This window comes from Harpia harpyja, chromosome 8, assembly GCF_026419915.1.
Source record: "Harpia harpyja isolate bHarHar1 chromosome 8, bHarHar1 primary haplotype, whole genome shotgun sequence".
Lineage (NCBI taxonomy): Eukaryota > Metazoa > Chordata > Aves > Accipitriformes > Accipitridae > Harpia > Harpia harpyja.
The window spans coordinates 7938550-7960062 of record NC_068947.1 but is presented as its reverse complement, the minus strand read 5'-3'; the positions used below and the strand labels follow the sequence as shown (position 1 = coordinate 7960062).

The window sequence follows — 21513 nt, the reverse complement described above, 5'->3', positions numbered from 1 at the left end:
TGCTTCTGCTATTTTGAAGCAAAGCACATCGCCCATTATCCTCCAAGTCTGCCTAAGTGCTGGATTCTTGTCAGCTTCGTTTTACCACTTAAATTACAGCATAGGGATACAGAACAGGAACACATCTTTCACCACTCAGTAAATGCATGCAATGAATTATTAGCGTAGTTTCTGGCACTGCAGACACTGAGCTTCCCACCAACAAACAGGCGCGTTAGTGCCCTGCTGTGGTTCTGTGTAGACCACGTCTGTGATTAACATGCATGCCCAGAAGAGGAATCAGGTCATTTTTATTTCAAGTTAATCCATCTTTACTTTAAGAAACCCAGGGCAGGAAGAACATCCATGTTTGCATCACCCTTCACTGCCCCGGGCCGTTGCTGGAGAGCAGAAAACACCTCAGGTGAACAAGAGGGACCACGCTGGACAAGCTGGAGCCCCATGGCGGGCCTCAGGTATCTCTTTACTGGTAAACGCAGGCCAATGGCATGTGGCCATTTTGGCATACTTCCAAAAAACCAGCGGGTCTGGGGTTTTGGTTTTTTTTTATTTCCTTCCAGCTCCTGCCCGACCTGGTGCCCATGAAATGGCGGCCCTCCACCTGCCCCAACGGCCCTGACTACCGGGGCCCCCTGCACCTGCCGAGGCGGCAGAGTGTGAAAGCGTAAAAGGGCGGGCTCAGGCTGCGCACCTGGGGAGACCGCAAGGAACCGCCACAGCTTCGAGCTAAAAATCCCTTCCTTTGGGCAACGACACGGCGCGGCCGAGAACGCCCGGACCCCGACGGCACCGCGGGGCCGGGCCGGGCCGGGCCGAGCCGGGCCAAGCCGCTCGCCTCCCTCCCGCCTCTACCCGATTTCTCCTCTTCCGATTGGTGGGTTCGGAAGCGCCGCTCTTTTGCGTCCAATCAGCGTCCTGCGTCCGTTGCTAAGCGATCGTTTCCAGGCCGCGCTGGTCGCCCGGCTGAGGCGGCGGCCGCCATGGCGGGTGGGTGGCGGGACGTGGCCGGGGTGCGCATCGCCCCGGCTGAAGTGTGCTTCAGGGACGCGGTGCCGGGGGGCCGCTACCGGGCCGCCCTCAGCGTCCAGAACGGGCGGGTGGAGAGCTGTCGTCTCCAGCTGCTGCCGCCGCACCGGCCCCAGGTGAGGGGTGGCCGGGAGGGAAGCGGCGGGGAGCGTCTGCCCCCACAGCCCCTGGCCCGGCCGGGCGGGTGTAACGTCGTCGAGGCCTGCCTCTCTCTACGAGTCAGCTGTCGGCTCTGTGTTTGTTCGTGCAGCACCTCGCACCGCTCCAGCGTGCGTGAATAACGGTACTGCCTCATGAGAACACCCCTCACGAGTGGGTCCCGAGGGTCTGTATCCTTCCCTCCCGGGCTTGCCCTGAGGAACCGGTACGCAGCCCGCTCACCTCGCGCTTGCCAGGCCCTCCTTGAGGTGCAGAACATTGACAGAGGAAAAGTGCATCTTGAGGCCCTGCTTTTATTTCGTGCAGTTTTGCGGGGGGATGTCTGCCCACAGGTTTGCCCAGCTAGGTACGTCCTGTGTAAGACTTTCTGTTGACCTGTGTAAGAGGCTGCTTGGGCAGGTGTAAATGCTTGTCTGCGTTCAGCTACTGCAAATGGAAAATGCTACCATGGACTGTCTGAGCAGCTTACGAGACTGACTGGAATTCGCCGGTGAATTGGAAATTAATTTAAAATAGTTGAATAACTGGATAAACTGGAAAGAATAAGAGGCAATTCTTAGAGCCAAGTTGCCTGAATTGCTTCTTGTGTGACAGTTCAGAAGGAGGAAGCCAGTCTTGGTTTATTGTTTTCTTGTGAGAACGTGTAGGTCTTATTTCTATGATACTTGAAAAATGTTCTCATATAGAGCTTCAGATGGGGCTGCTTGTTTGAAGCCTGTAAGTCAGAATGAAATGAACCCCAGCCTTCCCAGTTCTGTATTTTCCTGAGGTCATGAGCAATGTGGAGAGAGCTTCCTTGTTTGTTAAATCCATAGTTTCTGTGGAAGTAAATTAGCTTTCTTGTATGTCTTACTACATGTCCCTTGTTGGTAACAAATCCTGCTTAGCTTTACTGGCTGGTTTTGCACTCTCCAGAAATTTTATCCCTCAAGAAGCCCATGAGTTCCTTGTTACTTCAGGGAGTGTTACGTAGAAATGGCTCAATTTGCTATGGTGTGAACACCGAACTCGTGGTGTGTTCCAGATCAGCTGAAGGGCACAACTTTTGAAATTGTTTTTGCTTGGATTTCCATAGGGCTGATTGATCGCTCTGTTACCTCATTTCTGTATTGTATGTTTCTAAGTTTTTTGAGTAGTGCATTTGTGGTGCTTGCTTGCAGAGAGCTCTCTTGGAAAAGAGGGTTTTACAGTCTTTTCTCAAGATATTATGATTACTATTGATAGCATCTGATTAGTTCTGGAAAAATCATCGCATAGCCAGACTTTTTAAAGGCAAATGCATCTTTACAATTGTAACCAGTTTAGCCCTTGACTTTTAACGTATGTGGGTCCAGCAAAACCCAGCTGTGGTTAGTAGTTTTATGTTGCTCTTTCGTCTAGCTAGTTTATTATCTGTTAATTATGTCAAAATCGGGATCGAAGGGTTGAACTGGCATTGGGGGTGGAACAGAAGCTGGTGTTGCTTTGTGTTCACAGCAGCTTGAACTATGAATAAGTATATTCCAGGGTAGTCATTAAAATGATTGCCAGACAATTGAAGTACCTTGGATAATTTCACTATCTGTGTAGTCAGCCTTTCTTTTTGAGGGCAAGAGTGGCCAAGACTGTGTATGCCTTTTATCCCACCCTAAAATTTGCTAATTTGCATGACGTAGACAGCTTGATTTTTATTACACTGTAACTGAAGATTTTTGGAACGAGCTGGAAACTGTTGAGAGTGCTTGATCTGGTAGGGCTGTGCTCATTCTGTTTTGTTAGTTTTCATCAGCCTTATCAATTTTTCATATGCTCCAGAGGTGGAAAGGCAGAGCCAGTTTTAGAAAAGAGAAAAGGTTACTCGACCATAACTTCTGAGTTTTTACCTCTGTGAGTATCTCATGCCTTTTGCCGAGTATTTTAATGCTATTGTGCGTGAGATGACTAATATGACAGTTAGGGGACAAAATTCCACTTCACATGCTCCGTTCCCGAAAGGTCTGTTGTGTTGCCCTTTCTCATTCCCAGACCTTGTGCTGCTATCTGCGATTAGATGGCTCTGAATTATATGACTCATCTGTAAATTTTCCAAGGCATACATTCATAGAGCGCAAGAACTGAAAAATAACCTTCCTTGAGCTGTCATAGTGCATGGCCAAGAAATGGCTTTCAAGGAATTTAGCTTACAAAGCAGTTTTCCATAGGTTTCGTTAAAAGTTCATAGTACGATATATTCATTTTCCCTTGTAGAGAATGAATATGCTTGGCTGTTTATTTCTCTTTAGAGAAGAGATAAATTTTACACAGTTCAAAATTAAAACATAGCTGCTCTTTCAAAGTCAAGCCCCTAATCACAGTGCATATTAGATAACAAATTTCCTTTAGCTGAGTGTTTATACTGCTAGGAAAATTATAAGGGAATAGAAGGAGGTGTGCAGACAATAGAATCAACAAATAGTAAATTATATGTTTGCATATTTCAAACATAAATTAGAACAGAAAATTTAAAGAATACTGGGATAACTCTCTTTCAGAAACAAACATTAATTAAAATGGACTTATAGAGCAGAAACATATTATGGATAGAGTGATGTGAATTGTAAGGAGACTGAAACACCAGAGAAACTCTAGACCTTGCTGTGAGGCTTTCCTAGGAACGTGGGAACTGCTGGATTTCCCACTGCATGCTAGTAGGTTACTCATGTATACTGTTCAAGGAAAGATGGGCAGGAGGTGTTGGGTATAAGTAGATGCTTACAGACAACAACAAATCCAGAATTATTTTTTTGAGAGATGAAAAAGGTGCTTTCTGTCAGCTGCTTCTTTTTTTTTCTCTTTCATTTGACCCCCAAAATTGGAGGTCCCATGGGCCTTTCAAGCAGATTTTTCAATGTACAGTGAGACTTTCTGTTGACGTCAGCTGAACGTCGGTCAGACCTAGAGAAAACTCTTGTGCTGTCTCCTTTTGCTGCTGCTTTGGACTAAGAATTAATCTTTATTACTTTCTCAGGTACTAAAAAGATTCTGCATTGAGTAGTAGCTGAGTTAATTTTGTATTGCTTTAGAAGGTTTATTGCAACGGTAGGAAAAGCTCTCTTGAAAGACTAGAAATGATATTTACTCTTCCATGTAATTTGATGCATTAGTATTCATTGTGTCTTTCTGTTTCACTGTAAAAAATCTGGGCTTCAGTAAATAGGAAAAGAAATTTTATAAATCCTGCATATTTTAAAATTGGTTGTGAATTTTAAATCAATCTGCATATTCTTCTGAAAATGAACCACAAGTATATGTTTTTTAATCTAGAAATGTTTAACAATTTAAAAAAAAAATTATGTTCTTTTAAATTGCAGTTTAAACTGATTGTGGAAAATCCAGAAAAACCTGTTGCATCTGGACTTCAAGTTACAGCTGTTGTGGAATATTATCCTGAGAGTGAAGAAGATCTTCAAGATAGACTACTTCTTTTAATAGAAGATGACATAGTTGATATCCCTCTGCTTGGGTATGACGGTCAAAAGTTCATATGCTGCTGTTACTATTTGCAGTTTAATCTTATGGAAAGTTTGCGAATACATGTCACCTATGGCTATGTAATTAATCTGTCAGTTGCATTGAAAACAAATAGTAGGTTTCCTTACACAAGTAAGATTCCCTGCCCCCCCCCCCCCCCCCCCCCCCCAGCAGCATACAGGTAAGAAGTTAATTGGGGTTGTGTCCCTCTAAGATCCTAGAGAGAGTTTGGGTTTTTGTTTTTGCTTTATTCTAAGTTGGTTGTGATAACATTGATAATTTCCAATTCTGTATCAACATTAGACAATTTAACATCTATTCTTAATGTCTCCCCTCCTTACTGAACCACTTATATAAAAGATTGTCCATATTTGCAAAACTGTATTGAAACATATGTTGTCTAATTCTAAAAATATGGTGTGTGTTTTAGAATAAGGTCACACATTGAAGGATCATTTTCATCAATCCATGTGTGATTGTGCGTGCCTACCTACGTGAGTGTATATGGATATATGTCTCATATATTGTATGTAACATATATTAGTTGGAAAAAGGAAGCTTCTAAATATAGTTTATCAGACTTAGGCTAGGTGGTTATCTGAGGATAAGGGGCAATTGCTCTGGACTACCTTTCTCTCCTTTGTCTATAAAGGTAAATTAGAATGACAAACTTCTGTTTACAGGTCCAGCTTTTAGATGCTTAAATTAGGACAGATGAATCCCATAAACTATTGCAAATCATAGGTTTTATGAAAATCTTGACATTACAAATTACATGTACAGACAGAAAGGAATTTCCGTGGAGATTTTTCAGTATATGAGTTGTTTTTAAAAATCAAGCAATCCCACAAATGTCTCATGCTAGCCTGAAATGTGTAAGGTTTTGCCTTCAGATAAGCAATGCTTACTCCTACATTTTGTTTACCTGTTATGTCATGATCTTTTTCGCTGATTTGCTTTTCCTCATTTCATCTTAAAAGTTGTGGGATTTTTTTTATTTTAATGTTGTACTCTTGTTAATGTAGGACACAAATAGTTAAGTCTGACCGTCTACCACTGGAAGACTTGGAAATAACAATTTCAATTAGTTGGGTTTTTTTCTGTAGTGTTTGTAAACTCTTATTCTGTTAGACCATGGTATTAAACAATGCTATTATAGCTTTCTTTAATTAACTTTAGAGAAATTTAAATGGAAAGCCCTAAATGCTTTTCTTTGACTGAAAGACAGGGATGACTTTTCATAAGGTAAATACAGAACTTAGTAATTCAATATGATTGTTTTACTATTAAAGATAGCTGTCTCTAAATATGTTCTCCCAATCTATATTTTCCTAGAAGAAAAAAGTGATTAGGGAACACTTCAGATTTTTTTACATTTTTAATTTTTATTTATTTTTTATGTGGTTTGTTTTTTTTGTTTTTTTTTTTTAGATTTTATTAGGGTAGTATTGTGGAGGTAAGACCACTTAGGGTGATAATGCTATTGGTGACTCCTTTCTGGAAAGGACTTGCACTAGATTGTTAAGTATTTCAAATCTTCATGTTTAACTGGCTTTTGCAGGGAAAAAAATTGACAGGCTACAATAATTTTTTTTTACTTGTTTGGAAAAAACAAATATACTTTGTGATTCTTTTAAAATCAGTCTTTTTCCTAGTGTATTTTGTGTAATGCATGTCTGCTGTTTATAGATAGATGATCAGTTATTGCACTGAAGGGTCACTAAATACATGATATATTTTTCTATACAAACATAGTTTAAAATGCACCATGAACCATTTTGAGGAAATAATGTACATAGTGTAACACTGGTTGAGAACTACTAGGCAAAAGATTTTTTTGATAAAAATTGCATTATCACTATGAAAGTGTTTAATTTGGTGGAACAACCTGAAAATATTTTCAGAGAAATATTTGCAATGTTCTGTTTTGAGGGACAGACGTCCCCCTTCCCCTGAATTTATTTAAATCTGATATGGTTTTTTTCACTTCCTGTTTAAAAGTTTGTGCATTTTTTTACATTTTTAATAATGTTATACTATTTCTACTGATGTATCAATAATAATGTAAACACTAATGCTACTTTTTCTAAAATGTCAAGAATTGAAATAAGTGATTTTAAAAATTGTTAAGGCTATACTTAGATATACGTCAAATTGGTATACATTTTTTGACACAAAAAAAATCTCATATCAGCAACAAATTCTGATTTTTGGCCAACTCAAATATAGTGTTTATTTTCATTGTCTCTGGTGAATGTCACTCAGATTGTATATTGGCAATACCTCTGAAGAGTTGCACATCTGCAAAACAGAATTAAGTTTTAAAGCACGTGACAAGAAGTTCAGAAAATTCATAAATATAATCCAAGATAATGTATTACTGTATAAGAAATATTTGGAAGTTGCTGATATTATTTGGACTGGCTTCTTTAAATGTCTGCTACTTTTCTCTTACCTGTTAGCTTATTTGTAGTCTTCTTTCTTTGAAATTATATTGTTTTTCATCCTTTATTTCTGTATGGGTTTTAGGGCAATATGTACATATATGTAATTCACACTGAATTTGTAGAAATTGTGCATCTGCGTGTTTTGTCCCTAGAATTTTATTGAAAGAAAACTTCACTGGTGGTTTAGGAAAAAAGCATGAAAAGATTTAAACTTTTTGCCAATAATTTGTGATTCCTTCAATCACATCTAGTGTTCATTTTAAGGTAATCTTTAGTCTGGGATGAGATTCACTGAGAGTGTAGGCAAGGTTAGTTTCCCATACAACATTAAACTGCAGTAACACTCCACTTATTTTTGTAACCATTTATTTGGTAAAAAATGCCACCAAAAGAATTTTATTTCTATTGTGCTTTAGTGACATTAATATCACAGTTGTTTGGTTTGCAAGTAAAATGGCTGTTACATATTTGCCTGACTCATGAGACTAGATCCAGTGGTTAATCATATTGATTTGTGGCTCATGTATTTGATATAAGTTTTGGAGACAAAACAACATTCTTAGCTTAATCTCTACAGCACCATGGATTTATGATGTGCTCAGTAATACAAGTGTAATGATTTAATTATGTAAATATTTGATGGCCATAGAAAATACTTATACTCGAGGTTTGGGAATGTGTTTCAAACAAGCCAGTTGCGGTTGTGTAGTGGTGGGGTTTTTTTGTTTTTTTTTTAAATGATTAACGGAAACTCTGCATCCAAACTTTTTTTGAAATATAGTAATTAAGAATTCTTTTTGTTTTAAAAAAATATTAAGAAAACATTGAAATTAGGCATTTCCAGGGGTAAATTCCAGCTTCATAAAAAAACCCCAACCAAATACAAACCAGCAAATTAAACCAACCAACCAAACCCCACCCTGTATTAAAAAACAAACCCCCAAACCTTTAACTTGACTATCTGTCTTTTCCACAGGTCAGTATCTATTAAAAAATCTCACTGCAGTTAGAATTTATGCTTATTCCTGTCCACTTGGGAAGTTTATATGTTTGGATCTTGAAAGGAGAGATACTTGTGTTTCATTTTTCTAACAAAGCTTCTTGGAAGAATGTCTGAATACTTGGAACATGTGAAGTTTTTACAGTCTTTTCAAGTGTACTCTAATCTTAATAGCAGTTTCCTGGTATTTTTTTTGTTATTTGTTTGGTTTTTTTAATTGTTTTGTTGTTGTTGTTTTTTTTTTTTTTTTTTTGCTGTGTCCTTTTGGTCTAGACCATCTCTTCCAAGAATTTACTAATTTATTTTTTTGCATTACAATAAATTATTAAAGAGAATTAAAAACAGTGTATTAATGTTCCCAAGAGCAATTTCTTTTGTTGCATTTCCTGATTCATTTGTTTTTTTGTTTTCCCCTGTCTCCCTTCCTTTCCCTCCTGCTCCTCACCTCCCTTATGCAATGGATTATATGGGCAGGGTCTAGCTAGCTCAGCCAAGGAGATTTATCTTCCTGCTCCATTTAGTCTTCCTTACTGCATGTAATGCAGATCATGAGATTCAATTGTTCCTGCGTGTTCCTGTTTGTGGTTAAGAGGAGATAGACTGCTGTGCTGATGTAAAATTCCAATTGATAACAAACACAGTTTTATGTGAGATCAGAGGTGTGATTGTATTAGAAATTGGAGCCTTTAAAATACAAGTTTCCTGGAGTATGATCTTTGCATTATAGCTAAGCAGTACCCAGCACAGTGATGTCATCATGCTGGTTGAGGCTCTTAAATAAATAATATAAATAACTTGTGTCATTATCCACTTCTGTCTGTTATAGTAAGTTTTGTTGAAACCACATAAAGTATCTATCAAACATGAAGACTGTAAATTGAACCTGGCATGCATGTTTTCCCTCTGCTTTTAGTTCAGGCAGCTGAATAATGAAATATTGTGAATGTTTAACTTTGGTCTTTTTTTGTGATGCAACTAACTCAAGATAGTTTTATTTAAAGTTCTTTGTACTACAATAAAGTATTTGAAATTAAACAGAAATTTATACATTCCATTTTGACTAATTGTTTAAAGGTATGTTGTTTTAATGTTACACTGGATAGCCATTAAAGTAAACAGCTTGATAGATAGCTAGATCTCTTTTGCATCTTCCCTGTGTACGCTATACTGCTGAAGTGAGTTGCATAAACATTGGTAGGAGAACTAGGAGAAAAGGAGAATTCTCTTCCACTGGAGTGCTTAATCAAATTTCTTTAAAAACGCAAAGGTATTTTCAAGTTTTGGGAAATTATAACCATGTCTTTTCTCTGCAGATTAATTCCGTGCTGTTATCTGGAAGTTGAGTCAGACATTAATTTTGGTGCAGTGATTGCAAACAGTAAAATAATTAGTAAAGAGATTAATATTGCTAACCATGGATCATCTTCAGGTAAATATTTAGTATGGATTAAATTATACAAATATTTTATTTCCTCGGAAAATGTAATTTTATGCAATTTAACACTTCAGTGGCCAAGTAGAAATTAACTGAAGTTCTGGGTTATGCAGATTATGAGTGTTGTAGCTAAAGGTGTTATAAATGGCCTATTGCTTCTGTAGGCAGTATTATATTTCCACTTAGGGAAGAAAAATGAATTTAGAACTTTGCCAAATTTTAGGAGTTCGCTACTTACGACTCCCACCTGAAAGGTGTAAAAGTAACAGTTTCTCATTGGTTTACTATGTTCAACTTAAATAGTAGCAAATCACATCTGGTCTTGCTTTGTCGTCTTTGTGATTCTGTGATCCCAATAGCTGTCTATTAAATAAATTACAAGCTCCCTGTGCTTTCAGAGCTAAAGTCCTCTAGGATGGGAATTGAACCGTATTTGTTACCAGAAGATAATGAGAGGTCTGATATTGCTCCTATAGCTTTTGAAATCATACAGCTTTCAAAACATGCACATCCTTCAACTTCTGTGAGGGACCCTTCCAAGGAGTGTAAGAAACATGGAGAATGGAGTGTAAGAATGCTTATGTGATCCAAGTAACCTATTTGACTGCCTTTTCCACTGGACAAAGCTGCAGAAACCTTTCTCTGGAAGTAGGGTGGCAACTATGCTGAGTTTCAAACAACAAATTTAAGGCAGTTAATTGGTTTCGTTCTTCACTTGTACAGCTGTTTATTATATCACAAAGTATCTGTATTTGCATTAGGCCAAGGTTTTGTGAACATTTGCTTCATAGATTTCCACAAGAAATATTGTACCAAGAGAAAAATACATGATTGTAGAAACATAAAAATAGGTTGCAATATATATTAAAAAAAAAAAAAAATCAAATGGCTGTCTAGTTAGAACAGAATGTTTTTTTTTTTAAATTCTTTTTTCCAAAAAGCAAAGGCATTTTTTTTTTCTAGCCAGCTCAACTTAAAGGTGTAGTATGTAGTTTATATAATCAACTCATACATACTAACTTCTTTCTTTGAGGAATTATGATTAGATAAAGAAAATGAGATAACCAGTACATATGCATCTACAACTAATTTGCATGATGTGAAATTTCTCATGTTGTACAGGAACTGTTTCTAGTTATAAAATCTGTTGTATGATACATGCAGGCTGCATGATGGAGTTTTGCAGGATTGGACAGAGGCAAAATGAGAATGAAATCGGTGGTTAGTGAAGAATGTATTGAGGGCAAACAAAGGAAGAGCCGCTGAATCTGTGTTTTTGTAGGCTCTGTAAATCGTAATACAGCAGGTCGCACTAACAGGCAGTATGTAAACTATCAGCAGGAAGTTCTATATGCTGGCCTGTGACTCAAGGATTGCATTTCATGTGTCATCCCATGCACAAAATGAGTCCTTTGTTCCTGCTTCTGATCTCATATCAGAGATTATCTATTGTCTGAGGTCAAACAGTGCATTTTTCCTACAACATTTGGAACAGTTTCTTGCTATCTATGATATAATGACAGATAATCAGTGCTGCTGGTTAAATACACATTTAATAATCTTGTCACATTTTAAAAAATAGTTTTATAACCTAGAAATATTCACTGTTCTCTCCTGCAATAAGTTGTGTTGTGTACATACCAAATCATGAAAACTATTGTTACCTGCAATATGCCGTTAATTTTCTGGCTTTTGTAGCTGCCTGGAGCTGTGTATAAAATAGCATGTAACTTACAAAATGTTACCTACAGCTGCTTTATAATACAGTCACTTTTGTTTGGAATGTGAGTACCTTTTCTGTTACTATCACAACTTGTGAAGTGGCATTGGACATGTGGGTGTAATATTTAAAGAAACCTTGGAAATAATGATCTACTCTGTGTTAGAGATAGTTTTGGAAAAGATTAACTCCATGTTTCCTGTTTCCATAGGAAAATGTACTGCTTGTGAATATCTGCATTATGTGTTTTGTAATCCCAAATGTGTAACGGAAGAATATAAATCTACAACTTTATGTTGTGTAACATGCTGTGTATTATTCTGTTTCTTTTAGGTACATTTAAAATATCGTATGATGGGGTTGTTCTGCTTAACATAGAACCTACCAGTGGAGTGGTAGAGCCGAAATCTATAAAGATGGTTAAAGTGGATATCTGCACAGATGTACCCAGAATCATCAAAGAAGTGATAAAGTGAGTGTATGACTGAAGAAATCCAGCTCTATAAGTTATGTTTTTGTCTGTTATTAATTCTAGTCTTTATTATGCATGTTTATCTAAAAAAGTTAAGACAGTTGCTGTCTTCCACATTTATTTTTGTTAAATCAATTTGATGATTATGTTATCTCCACAGAACAGTGATGCATAAATTGCATACCTGGCTGTGTTATTAAAGACCTCTCATAAGTTGTAATGATATGGATGTTTGCACATCTCTCAGTGTACGACTAACCAAGAGCTTTTGTATCTTTCACCTTTCTACATATCCTGTGTTCCTTACTCTTTTTAGCTTCTGTAACTTTGCTATTTTTCTTTCAGCTCTGTGTGTTTCAGAAGTCTCAGAAACATGATGTCCTTTGGTGTATCTTATTTTAAATGGAGGGGATGTATTTGCAACCACTAACTCTTTTAAGAATAGACTATTTTTAAATGCGTACTTTGTCTCTCTACAAATGGTGAATATAGACTTTTTAAGAGGTGCCAGAATTTGGAAGTGGATACCAATCCAGAAAGTCCTTTTCAATCCTGTTTTCTTATAATAGTGAATAAGGTGTGGTTGGGTATTTTTGAGGGGGTGGGGGTGTTTCCTGTTTTGTTTTTATTAAGATATATGACTTAAATAGTTCAGTTCTTTCTGTTCTTGCTTTTTGTAGCCTGTTGGAAAAGGAAATGAAAGGAAAGGAGAAAAATTCTATTAAGAGTGCCTGGGAAGACAGTATCTGTATTTTGCCACACAGTTACATCCTCCTTCCTATGATATTTTCTTTGGTTACTGAGTTTCAACCTTTTGGTTACAAAGTGTCATGCTTTCTGCCTTTCCTTTGCTGTCCGGGCTACCACCGCTGTTTTCCTCACCCCATCTTGGTTAAATGGCTACTGTCTCCTGCAGTCTCGTAGATAGTTTATCTATTAAACTGAAAGAACACAACTACACAGAGCTCGGATTTCATCCTTCACCCATTTCCTGCCTCAAATTCTACATAATTCTGTCAGTGAATTTGGCATTTCTTAGTAGTCATTGCTATATCCTTTAGACTAAATGAAATCTTAAGTTTCCTTGTCAAGCCTTGCACGAATATCTAAATATATGTGTATACATGTGTGTGTATATGTATTTAAACAAACAGGGTAATACTGAAAGTCTTACAATTGGTATTTGACAGGAATTTGACTTGGAGAAATAGTACAGTTTTGATGAAAACACCCTGGTTATTTCCATTTGCCTTGTCCTCTAAGCGTTTTTCTTCTATGCGCAAGCAAAATGCTTTTTGGAGGAGTCTACTCTTTTTTTTTGATACTTCTTTTCTGTCTTGGAGAATCTCCTAATCATGGTTCAGAAGCTGAAAGATGATATTTAGAGAGTTTGAGATCCTCTCCTAGATCCCTTGTGTAGTTATATACGTGACTATTCAAAACAAAGATTTTTTTTTTTTTTTTTTTAGCTCAGAGGCTATTCAAAAGGATAGCTGATTCTATTAGAACAATAACTTATATTACTAAATTTGATTTTGTGCAACAAGAACAAATATGCTTTGTTCCAGTAGAATTCTAATAACAAAGATTTGTACAATGTGTATATAGTCCTTTGGTGTTTTGTGGTATCATCAAAACCAAGCATTCAGGCAGCAACAGCAGCAGTTCTTTTACACTTATTCAGATGAAATTCTAGCTCCAGTTGCCTAAGACAAAATTACTAAATATATGCTGAAAATGGTATCTAGATACAAAGATTCTCAGAAATAAGAGCAGTGTATCATCTGTGGACTTCTGATTCTTTTGAGATGTCATTCCTATTGTTTCAAACACTAAAAAAGGGAAAAGGGGAAAAACTCAAAAAGCTCTCCAAAACTTCACCATGTAATGTGTGATTTTTCCTGATTGGTAATATTCCTGTTAGGTATCACATTGTCAAGCACACTCTTCCCTAACCACCCCTGCCCCCTCCCTGCTTAGTTTATCTATGGAAAGCCAGTGATTTAAATGCTCTGATTTGGTTCAGTTTTGCATGGGTTCTAATATAAAACAAACTAATTATTTCTAACACTTTTCTACATTACCTATTGCTGCTTGCTACTCTTACTGACAGAGTGGAGTTGGAAGGTCATGGCTGCACTGAAGTATGGATCAAAGCTGTTGTGGTTGAACGAGTTCTTAAAGTTCTAGGAGTGTCTTGTGGAAATGTATTGGAATGCATTAACTTTGGACCAGTTTACTTTGGGTCTTCAAAGACTGAACAAATATCTTTATACAATGAAAGTCCTGAGTGTACGGACTGGGTAGCAGTACTGGAAGACAATGCCATTGGAGGAGAGATGGTAAGAAACTGTTCTAGTTTTTATTTTAGTTAAAAACTTGTTTTCATTTCTGCTTTAGCAATTTTTTTGTTACTCAACAGTCATCTTCTGGTACTATTTCATACAATTTCCTGATCAGTAGGCTTTCTGAAACTTCTGTCCAACCAACAATTTTTTTACTATAATTTAACCTTGGAATTAAATTTTTCAGATATTTCTGTTTCACTGTGTGACATCTTAACCTTAACAATGTTAAGTACATCCCCTGTGTGTGGTTTTTTTTTTTCTTTTGTTTTTGGGTTTGTTTTTTTTTTTTGAGTGGATTTGCTTGAAATCCTACTGGATTTCTTATAATTTAGTAGGAATTATCAAAATATATTTTGGTATTCTAAGATGTTAAGCATCTGTAGTTTCACTTTTTTTTCTCGGACAGTGAAATCATCTGAGTGAGCATCATCCTTGAAAAAGGGAGTTCAGAATATTGACATGAAATTGATGTTTAAAAACAGATTAATTAGCCATGTGATATGTAGCTATGTTAGTGCTATTACTTACATTATATCTTTCTACTTTTTGTGAAAGATATGAAAATGTATGTATAGGGGAAAAAAAACCCCAAACAAACCACCAAACACAAAAGTGGAAGCAGAACAGGCTGAACTATTCCATATTTTGATTATTTTTTAGGGGACAGATCTTCAGAGGAGTGCAGATGCTGTTTTGCAAGACTTGAGCCTCAAAAATAGAACAAGAGATATAGATGTTTCCACCTTGATCTTGTGCATTCCCAATCAAGGAACCTTGCAACCTTATGAGAAATCATTGGTTACATTGTGCTTTAGTCCAAAGTGAGTGAGTGGTCCAAATTAGACACATGCACACAAGTTGATTGGTCTAAAGTCTTCTGTAAAGAGCTATGTTAGAGAAAATAATTTGAAGTTAAAGCATCTGCAAATTTTTTTCTGAATGACTTCTTATGTATTCGTGTGTTAAAAGAAATTGCTTGGCATGATACCACAAATGAGAAAGCAAAGTCTGAAGTGATTATCTAGGAGATGTTTTATAATATATTAAGGATGTATTTGAACCAAGAATTGATTAAGCTTGTTTTGTGAGAACAAGAATTTTATTAGATTAGATTTTGCCAAGGGAACTAATTGTAGCTCCCATTAAATATGTTGAATCTCTAAAGATTGTTGAGAGAGCTCTACAGTGTCAAATTAAGTGCCTTTTTAATGACTGCAGATTTATTTCATAAAGATATAGTATATGTGCAGCATTATGACAGAATATATATATTTCATCACCAAGAGACTGAAACATTTTGGAGAGCTTTCATTCCATTAAAAAAAAGTAAGCACAAAGGAACATTTCTTCTTCAGGTAAGGAAAAGAAAAAGAAAATGTGCTCTTGCCCTTTTCCCTTACTTAAACTCTAATTAGTAGTGGTTATTATGCATGTAATATTAGTTTAGAAAACTTGTAGGCTGGAAAAGATGTCAAATGACTAGTATCTAAGCATACAGTTATTGTTGAGCTTAAATTTGTTACTGTTCCATTTTCTAAAAGGAAGTATAAAGATCATTTGTTCAAGCTGTAACCAACAACAAGGAAGCCAGACTGGATGATGAAAAACAAGCCTTGATTTTTTTTTTTTTTTTTGTGGGTTGAGGTGTTTTCATGTTTTGTTTTGTTGTTTTTTTTTTTTTTCCCCATCTTGTAATTAGAGATTGTGACTCTTACAGAAAATTTAAAAGGGACTTTGGGGTGAATGACTCATCACCGAAACAAGATTACGTACTGTTTCTGAGGTTTGAAGCTGTTGGGAATAAAGATGGCTATCTGCAGGCCCTCGATGATGGCACAGCATTCACAGGTATGTTATCAGAAACATATAGTCACCATCAGAAATGTATATATGGATGATAAAACTGTGTATCTTGTTTTTTTTAAAAATTTTTTTTTTAATTTCTTCATCATAGTTTTATGGGAAACCTGTGTTTATTGTATTTATATCAATACAGATAAATTATTGTAACTTACATCTTTAATGCTTTAGCACCAAAACCTCTTCAAACAGTGAGTAGAAAGGAGGAGAGAATAGTGCGTGTCATGAATACACCTGCTGGTAGAATACCTAGGACTTAATTATAAATGTAAATATTTGGAGGGTATAAAAAAGACCCCAGCCATTTGCGAGTCACCAGCACTTTGCTAATACTAGTTTTGTGCGTTTTCAGGTGAATATTTGATCACCCTCAACTTCCTTAATGAGGGAATATGTTATCTTACAGCCATTATAAGTAAGCATGTCTATGTTATGTTTATAGAAAATTGCATTATAAATCATATTGTATTATGGTATTATTTTGTTTTTGCAACCATATACCTACAGTATGACTTTTCTGTTTGTAAGCCAATAGGTGTGTGAGGTTTTTTTGTTTGTTTATTTTTTGTGTTTGTCTAATGTAGAGAATCATCCTCATCACATGGAGTTAGCCTTGACAGGTTCTGGGCTTCCTGTCATGTTAACTTTTAATCCAGGACCAGTTATTAAGTTTATGGACTGTTTTTTGGGTGAACAAGCACAAGTTCTATGCACACTCAGAAATGAATCTGAGTCCCTCCCAGTAACGTTCAGCTTCCGCAGGACTGCTCACTTTAATATTTTTCCTGAAAAAGGAAAAATTAAAAAAAGATCTGCAAAGGTAACTACCTCTTTCTCTTAGATTATGTAGAAATGCAGATTACTTTACAGTGGACAGTGGTGGAATTTCTTGAATATAAACCAGAACAATTTCATTTCAGTAGCCATGATGTTTAATATCAGCCAAATATATAATTTTTTTTCCTTATGTAGAGTCTTTGAATGCTCTTTCCTGTATTCCAGGAAGCAGCAAGTGTTATTTTAAATTTCAAAAAAATAATTGTACTACTAAAGAAACTTTACCCAGGTTTTTCCTGGCTTTAAATTTTTTTATATCTTACTGACTTGAGAAGCACTGGTTTATACTCAAACCTCTGCAGGTTCCTTTTGATTTTTTTCAGTAAATCACAAATACTCGAGTAAGATAACATTTATTTTAATGGAAGAAACTTTGCCAAACTTAAGTCAAATATGGGAACATTCATAATTTCGTAGCCTGTAACTCAGGGCACAAGAGAGAACAAGTTGTCCCAGAAATGAGCAAGTGAGACTTGTTCTGATGTGTAGCAGTTTTCTATTTCCTTATATTGCTAATTTATGTGTGGCAGTTGGCATACTCTAAAAGCCCAGTTTTGAACACCTATCTTAGAAGTAAGTGTGGAGAGAGGTGACTCAATTAAACAGAATTACACAAAACTTTTCTCTTTGCTTTTCTGCCTCATATGTCTCATAATGACTTTTCTTTTCCAGGACGTGATATTTTCATTTTCTCCCCATCAATTAGGAACATTTAAAGTGAAGCAAGTTGTTGATATCATTGGTACAGGACCAGAGAAAAATAATTTACAGGTTTTGAAGACAAAATCTTTTCACCACATGTATTTGAGCTTTATTGGTGTGTGCAAATCTAAACGAAAAAACATTCTATTCAAAATTAATCCTGGTAAGATGCTAAAAAATGACAAGTGATAAAATGTTTTAAAAGTACATTTTTTTAACATTATAAAAGAGATTTTTTTACTATTTTTAGTTTGTTTTTTAAAAATAATATCTCTTTGGGACTAGAGGGAATGCTCAATTGTATGACATATACTCATGAGAGTATAAAACAATAGCTAAAATAATGGTAACATCCCCCCCCCCAATATTTTAACAAAAACTGAACTATTAAAGCATAAATTTTCATCATACGATTATTTAACTTTTATAAATCAGAAAATAAAGGCTTCAGTTTTTGGCAGCGATGCCATTACACAGTGCTAATAAGTTTCAGTTGTAAGTAAAGAGACGGGTTGTGGCAGTACATCCCCCCCCCCCCCCCCATCCTGCCAGCAGGAACCAAAACTTCTCCAGGCAGGGAGAAGGGGAAGGAAACCCTGGAGGCTGCAGGTTGAAATTTGAACTGGCCAATCGAGATGCGCCAGGTACACCGAGGTGACCCTCCTGGCCAATAGAATTAAATGACCACCGGTCAGATTCGACAGGGGTACGAACGGGGTCCGGCCGGAGGACACGTGGGAATCAGTCCTCCTCGGAGCCGCGGGTCTGCAGGCGGGGACTCCCCCTCGGGCCGGGGCACCGCCCGGGGTAACTCCTCGAGGGAGAGAGCCCTCGGCTTTTAGGTGAGTGATACGCGCGTTTTGAGCCATCACTTTGAATCCTGGGGATTCTTAAGTCGGCCGTGTAGTATTAATTCTCTTTACATCATTGAGCCTGCGGTTTTAAAAAATGTTACCGGACTTCTAACTAACTTTTGCTGAAGAATAAATCTGAGTTTTAACACCTGTTGGATTTGGTTAGTCGTGCATCCGTAACACGGGTAAAGCACAGAAAGAAGTTAGGAAAGATGACAGGGTATTCTTTATTGATTGAAAGTTACTAGTGCCAGGTGAATTTGGCAGTTAATACAGCCTGCTACCTGTCCCATGTCCATTGACTCTTCCCATCCTATGAAGCCTATGCCAGCATAAAAAATCTTTCAGGATATGTAATAATTAGTCTCTAATTTGTTCCTCATGTTCCTAACCACTTTACAGTAGATTTGACTAAGCCTGTCACTGGATTTTAAAACCAGTCATGGGAAACGTAGCTTCTTCTAGCATCAAATATGCCATAGCATCTCCAGGTAGTATGAGTGCAATGGGGCTGTACTGTACAGTGGTGCATCTGGTTTCTGTGTATAGGTAAGGAGGGGAGCTTGAATATTCCTTAACTGACTGCTGCCCACTTGAAGATGTGCTCACTAATGAAAAATAGGAAGGCAATACCCATATTTTTCAGAGAGTGCATTGTGGGGAAGTAAAAAGAGGAAGTAACTGGAAAGTCGGGATAAAATGTTACTCTTTCTACAAGTATCAGAATGGCTGATAAGCCACTGGACATTGCTGCTACTTTCAGGAAGGTATTTCAAGTCCATGGCAATCAAGAATTGATGAGAAACTAAAGTTTTGCAAGTTCTGGGTTTTATTGTTGAAATCTAGAACTCCTGCAGTTTTTCTGCTTCAGAAATAGAATTAAAATATGTTTCTGAGGATCAAAGATTTAATGTAGTATTCAAGTTTTGTCAGCTTTTCTAAATGCTCGTCTAACATTTTCTTGATTAATGTCCCCATTCTGCTCCTATTTGCAGGTTTATAAAGAGGTTATGAGGGGTATCTGTACTCTATAGGCTACTGATATCTGTGTTTTGCTTTTAAGCTTTATTGAAGTGTGGAGGGAAAGTGAGTTTTTTCAGATCCTGTATAGATGGTCTCTATATCTTCCTGTTCTCTTCTCCCAGTCTCTGTGGATGAGTATGTGTACTTGTCTCTCTGCATTCGGTGGAGGGGGGAAGAGACTGGAATGAAGCTTCTTGCAAACTGCGCCTCCCTGGGCAGTAGAAGTTGTAATCACTCCTATAGTTTGGAGGATGGAAAATAGTTTGGTGTTTTTTCTTTTTTTTTTTTTTTTTGTAGCCATTTTAGAGTAAAGTAAGGTTAATGTGGGTAAAACCAATATGTGCAGTATAATGTATCAGTTTTTGTGCAGGTGAGGGAGGAAGAGGCAGTTGAGGAATGGATTTACTTATTTGTAGTGCTGTTTTAAACATGTACTTAATGTAAGGAGAGGTGACAAAACACATGGCCTAGTTTCTGTCATAATTTTTCTCTTTAATGTGTATGTGCTTTTCTAAAACTAGAGTGAAAAAGATCTGAGCTCTCTTTGTAGTTGTGCTAGCTTGGGAGTTCTTTGTTGAAAATCATGCCTGTGTTTGCAGCCCTTAAGACAAGCTTTAGGACACTGTGGACAGTGTTGTGACAGAGGCAGCTCTGAGTGTTCGGTCATGTGCATGTGCAAGACAAAATGTCACAGCTGGACATAGTAGTAGTGGTTTGGGCTCTAGTATTTGTTAGTCTGTGATCTAGGCCAGGGAAGGCAGTTGGCTGTTAGTATGGTTGTCTTACCTCTTGTTTGAGAAAAACATAATGGGATGGGTGCCTGATTGTTGCGCTGCTGGGTGGACCAGTATAAATTAAGAAATATTTTTCCAATACTTTGAATTTTGTTTAGAAAGTACTAGTGTAAGTGTATGTAACATGTTTTATTTGAATTTGAAGGTATAACACCAATGATTTCCAATGCAACTGGACAGTTTGTAGCTGATGGCACAGGACGGTACACTGATACAGCACCTGTGGCAATACTTAAATCCACCCAAACACAAATTCATACTCATCGGATAAACAGGAATTATAAGGGTGATGCACTTACAGCTTTTCCTAACGACCGTGCAGCCAGCATTAGGCCTAGTGAACGGAATAAAAAGTACAGGTAAAAATTATGCGAATATAATATTTAAAACCACACATTTGTATGTACTGTATAGTAGATCAAGATTGGTTACTCGTATGATAGTTTACTGTTGGTTTTTTTTTTTTTTTTTACAGGCTGAAAGTTCTTTAAAATTCATTGCATTCTACTTAACCTTGAGCCTCATGTACATAAACTTCTTGAGTTGCTTTTCTTACATGAAACTTCAAATTTAGCTATTATAGTTTCAATATTTCATTTTTATGGTTGCCTTTACAAGGTCAAATGTTAATAATCAGCTGTGATAAAAAGAATATTTGCAATGAAATATGTATATAGCAAAATCAATGTGTTTTCATTCTAACAAGACCCAGAACCCTTTTATGCACATAGCAAAACTACAATTCTCTTTAAATGTTTAGGACTATTTTCACAAAGACTGAAAGATATAATTATATAGATCCGGAGTTTTCTTATACTGACTGTGAACGATTGTCAAAAGAAGCACATAAGGAATACTACGCAGACTTCATTTCTAGTTTAAGACAGCGTCGTTTACAGAAAGATGCTGCTAGGTAAGAGTTTGTTTAAAGGATAAATATTCAGCATAAAGGCTTATATGAAAAATATGTGTATATACGTGCAGAATTAACTCAGTGACACCAGTCATACACCTAAATTGGTTCCATGCTGAAATGCTTATGGTCTTGGGGCCTTCATTTATAATGCATTCAAAACCTGTTTTGTTCAAATGTTCATTTAGACACGTAGAGATCACTTCCTGGGTAAAATGTAGGGAAAGAGGCATGGAACTTGAAATTAAAATGAACTTAAAATAAGATGCCAAGTCTTAAGAACAGTTGGTTAAGGTTAATAGGAAAACCATAACATTGATTCTGTTGGATTGTCTTTTCTTTTTGTATAATAAATTGGACGTATTTCCAACCAGCATGTCTAGCTCACCCAAAGTGATGGATTCAGTATGTAAATTATGATATAATTTGTGGAA

The 21513-nt window shown here is 36.8% G+C and overlaps 1 protein-coding gene across 1 annotated transcript in view; it reads left to right on the top strand.

Annotated features, from left to right (window-relative positions):
• Positions 1-441: 441 nt before the first annotated feature.
• Positions 442-21513, top strand: part of CFAP47 (cilia and flagella associated protein 47) — a 364054-nt gene continuing 342982 nt past the window's right edge. Inside the window, 12 exon segments of the mRNA XM_052795043.1 lie at positions 442-455; positions 683-1142; positions 4515-4665; positions 9425-9550; positions 11610-11748; positions 13862-14090; positions 14757-14917; positions 15814-15944; positions 16541-16776; positions 17466-17658; positions 20312-20525; positions 20927-21079. Of these exon segments, the coding sequence (XP_052651003.1) occupies positions 442-455; positions 683-1142; positions 4515-4665; positions 9425-9550; positions 11610-11748; positions 13862-14090; positions 14757-14917; positions 15814-15944; positions 16541-16776; positions 17466-17658; positions 20312-20525; positions 20927-21079 (2207 nt within the window).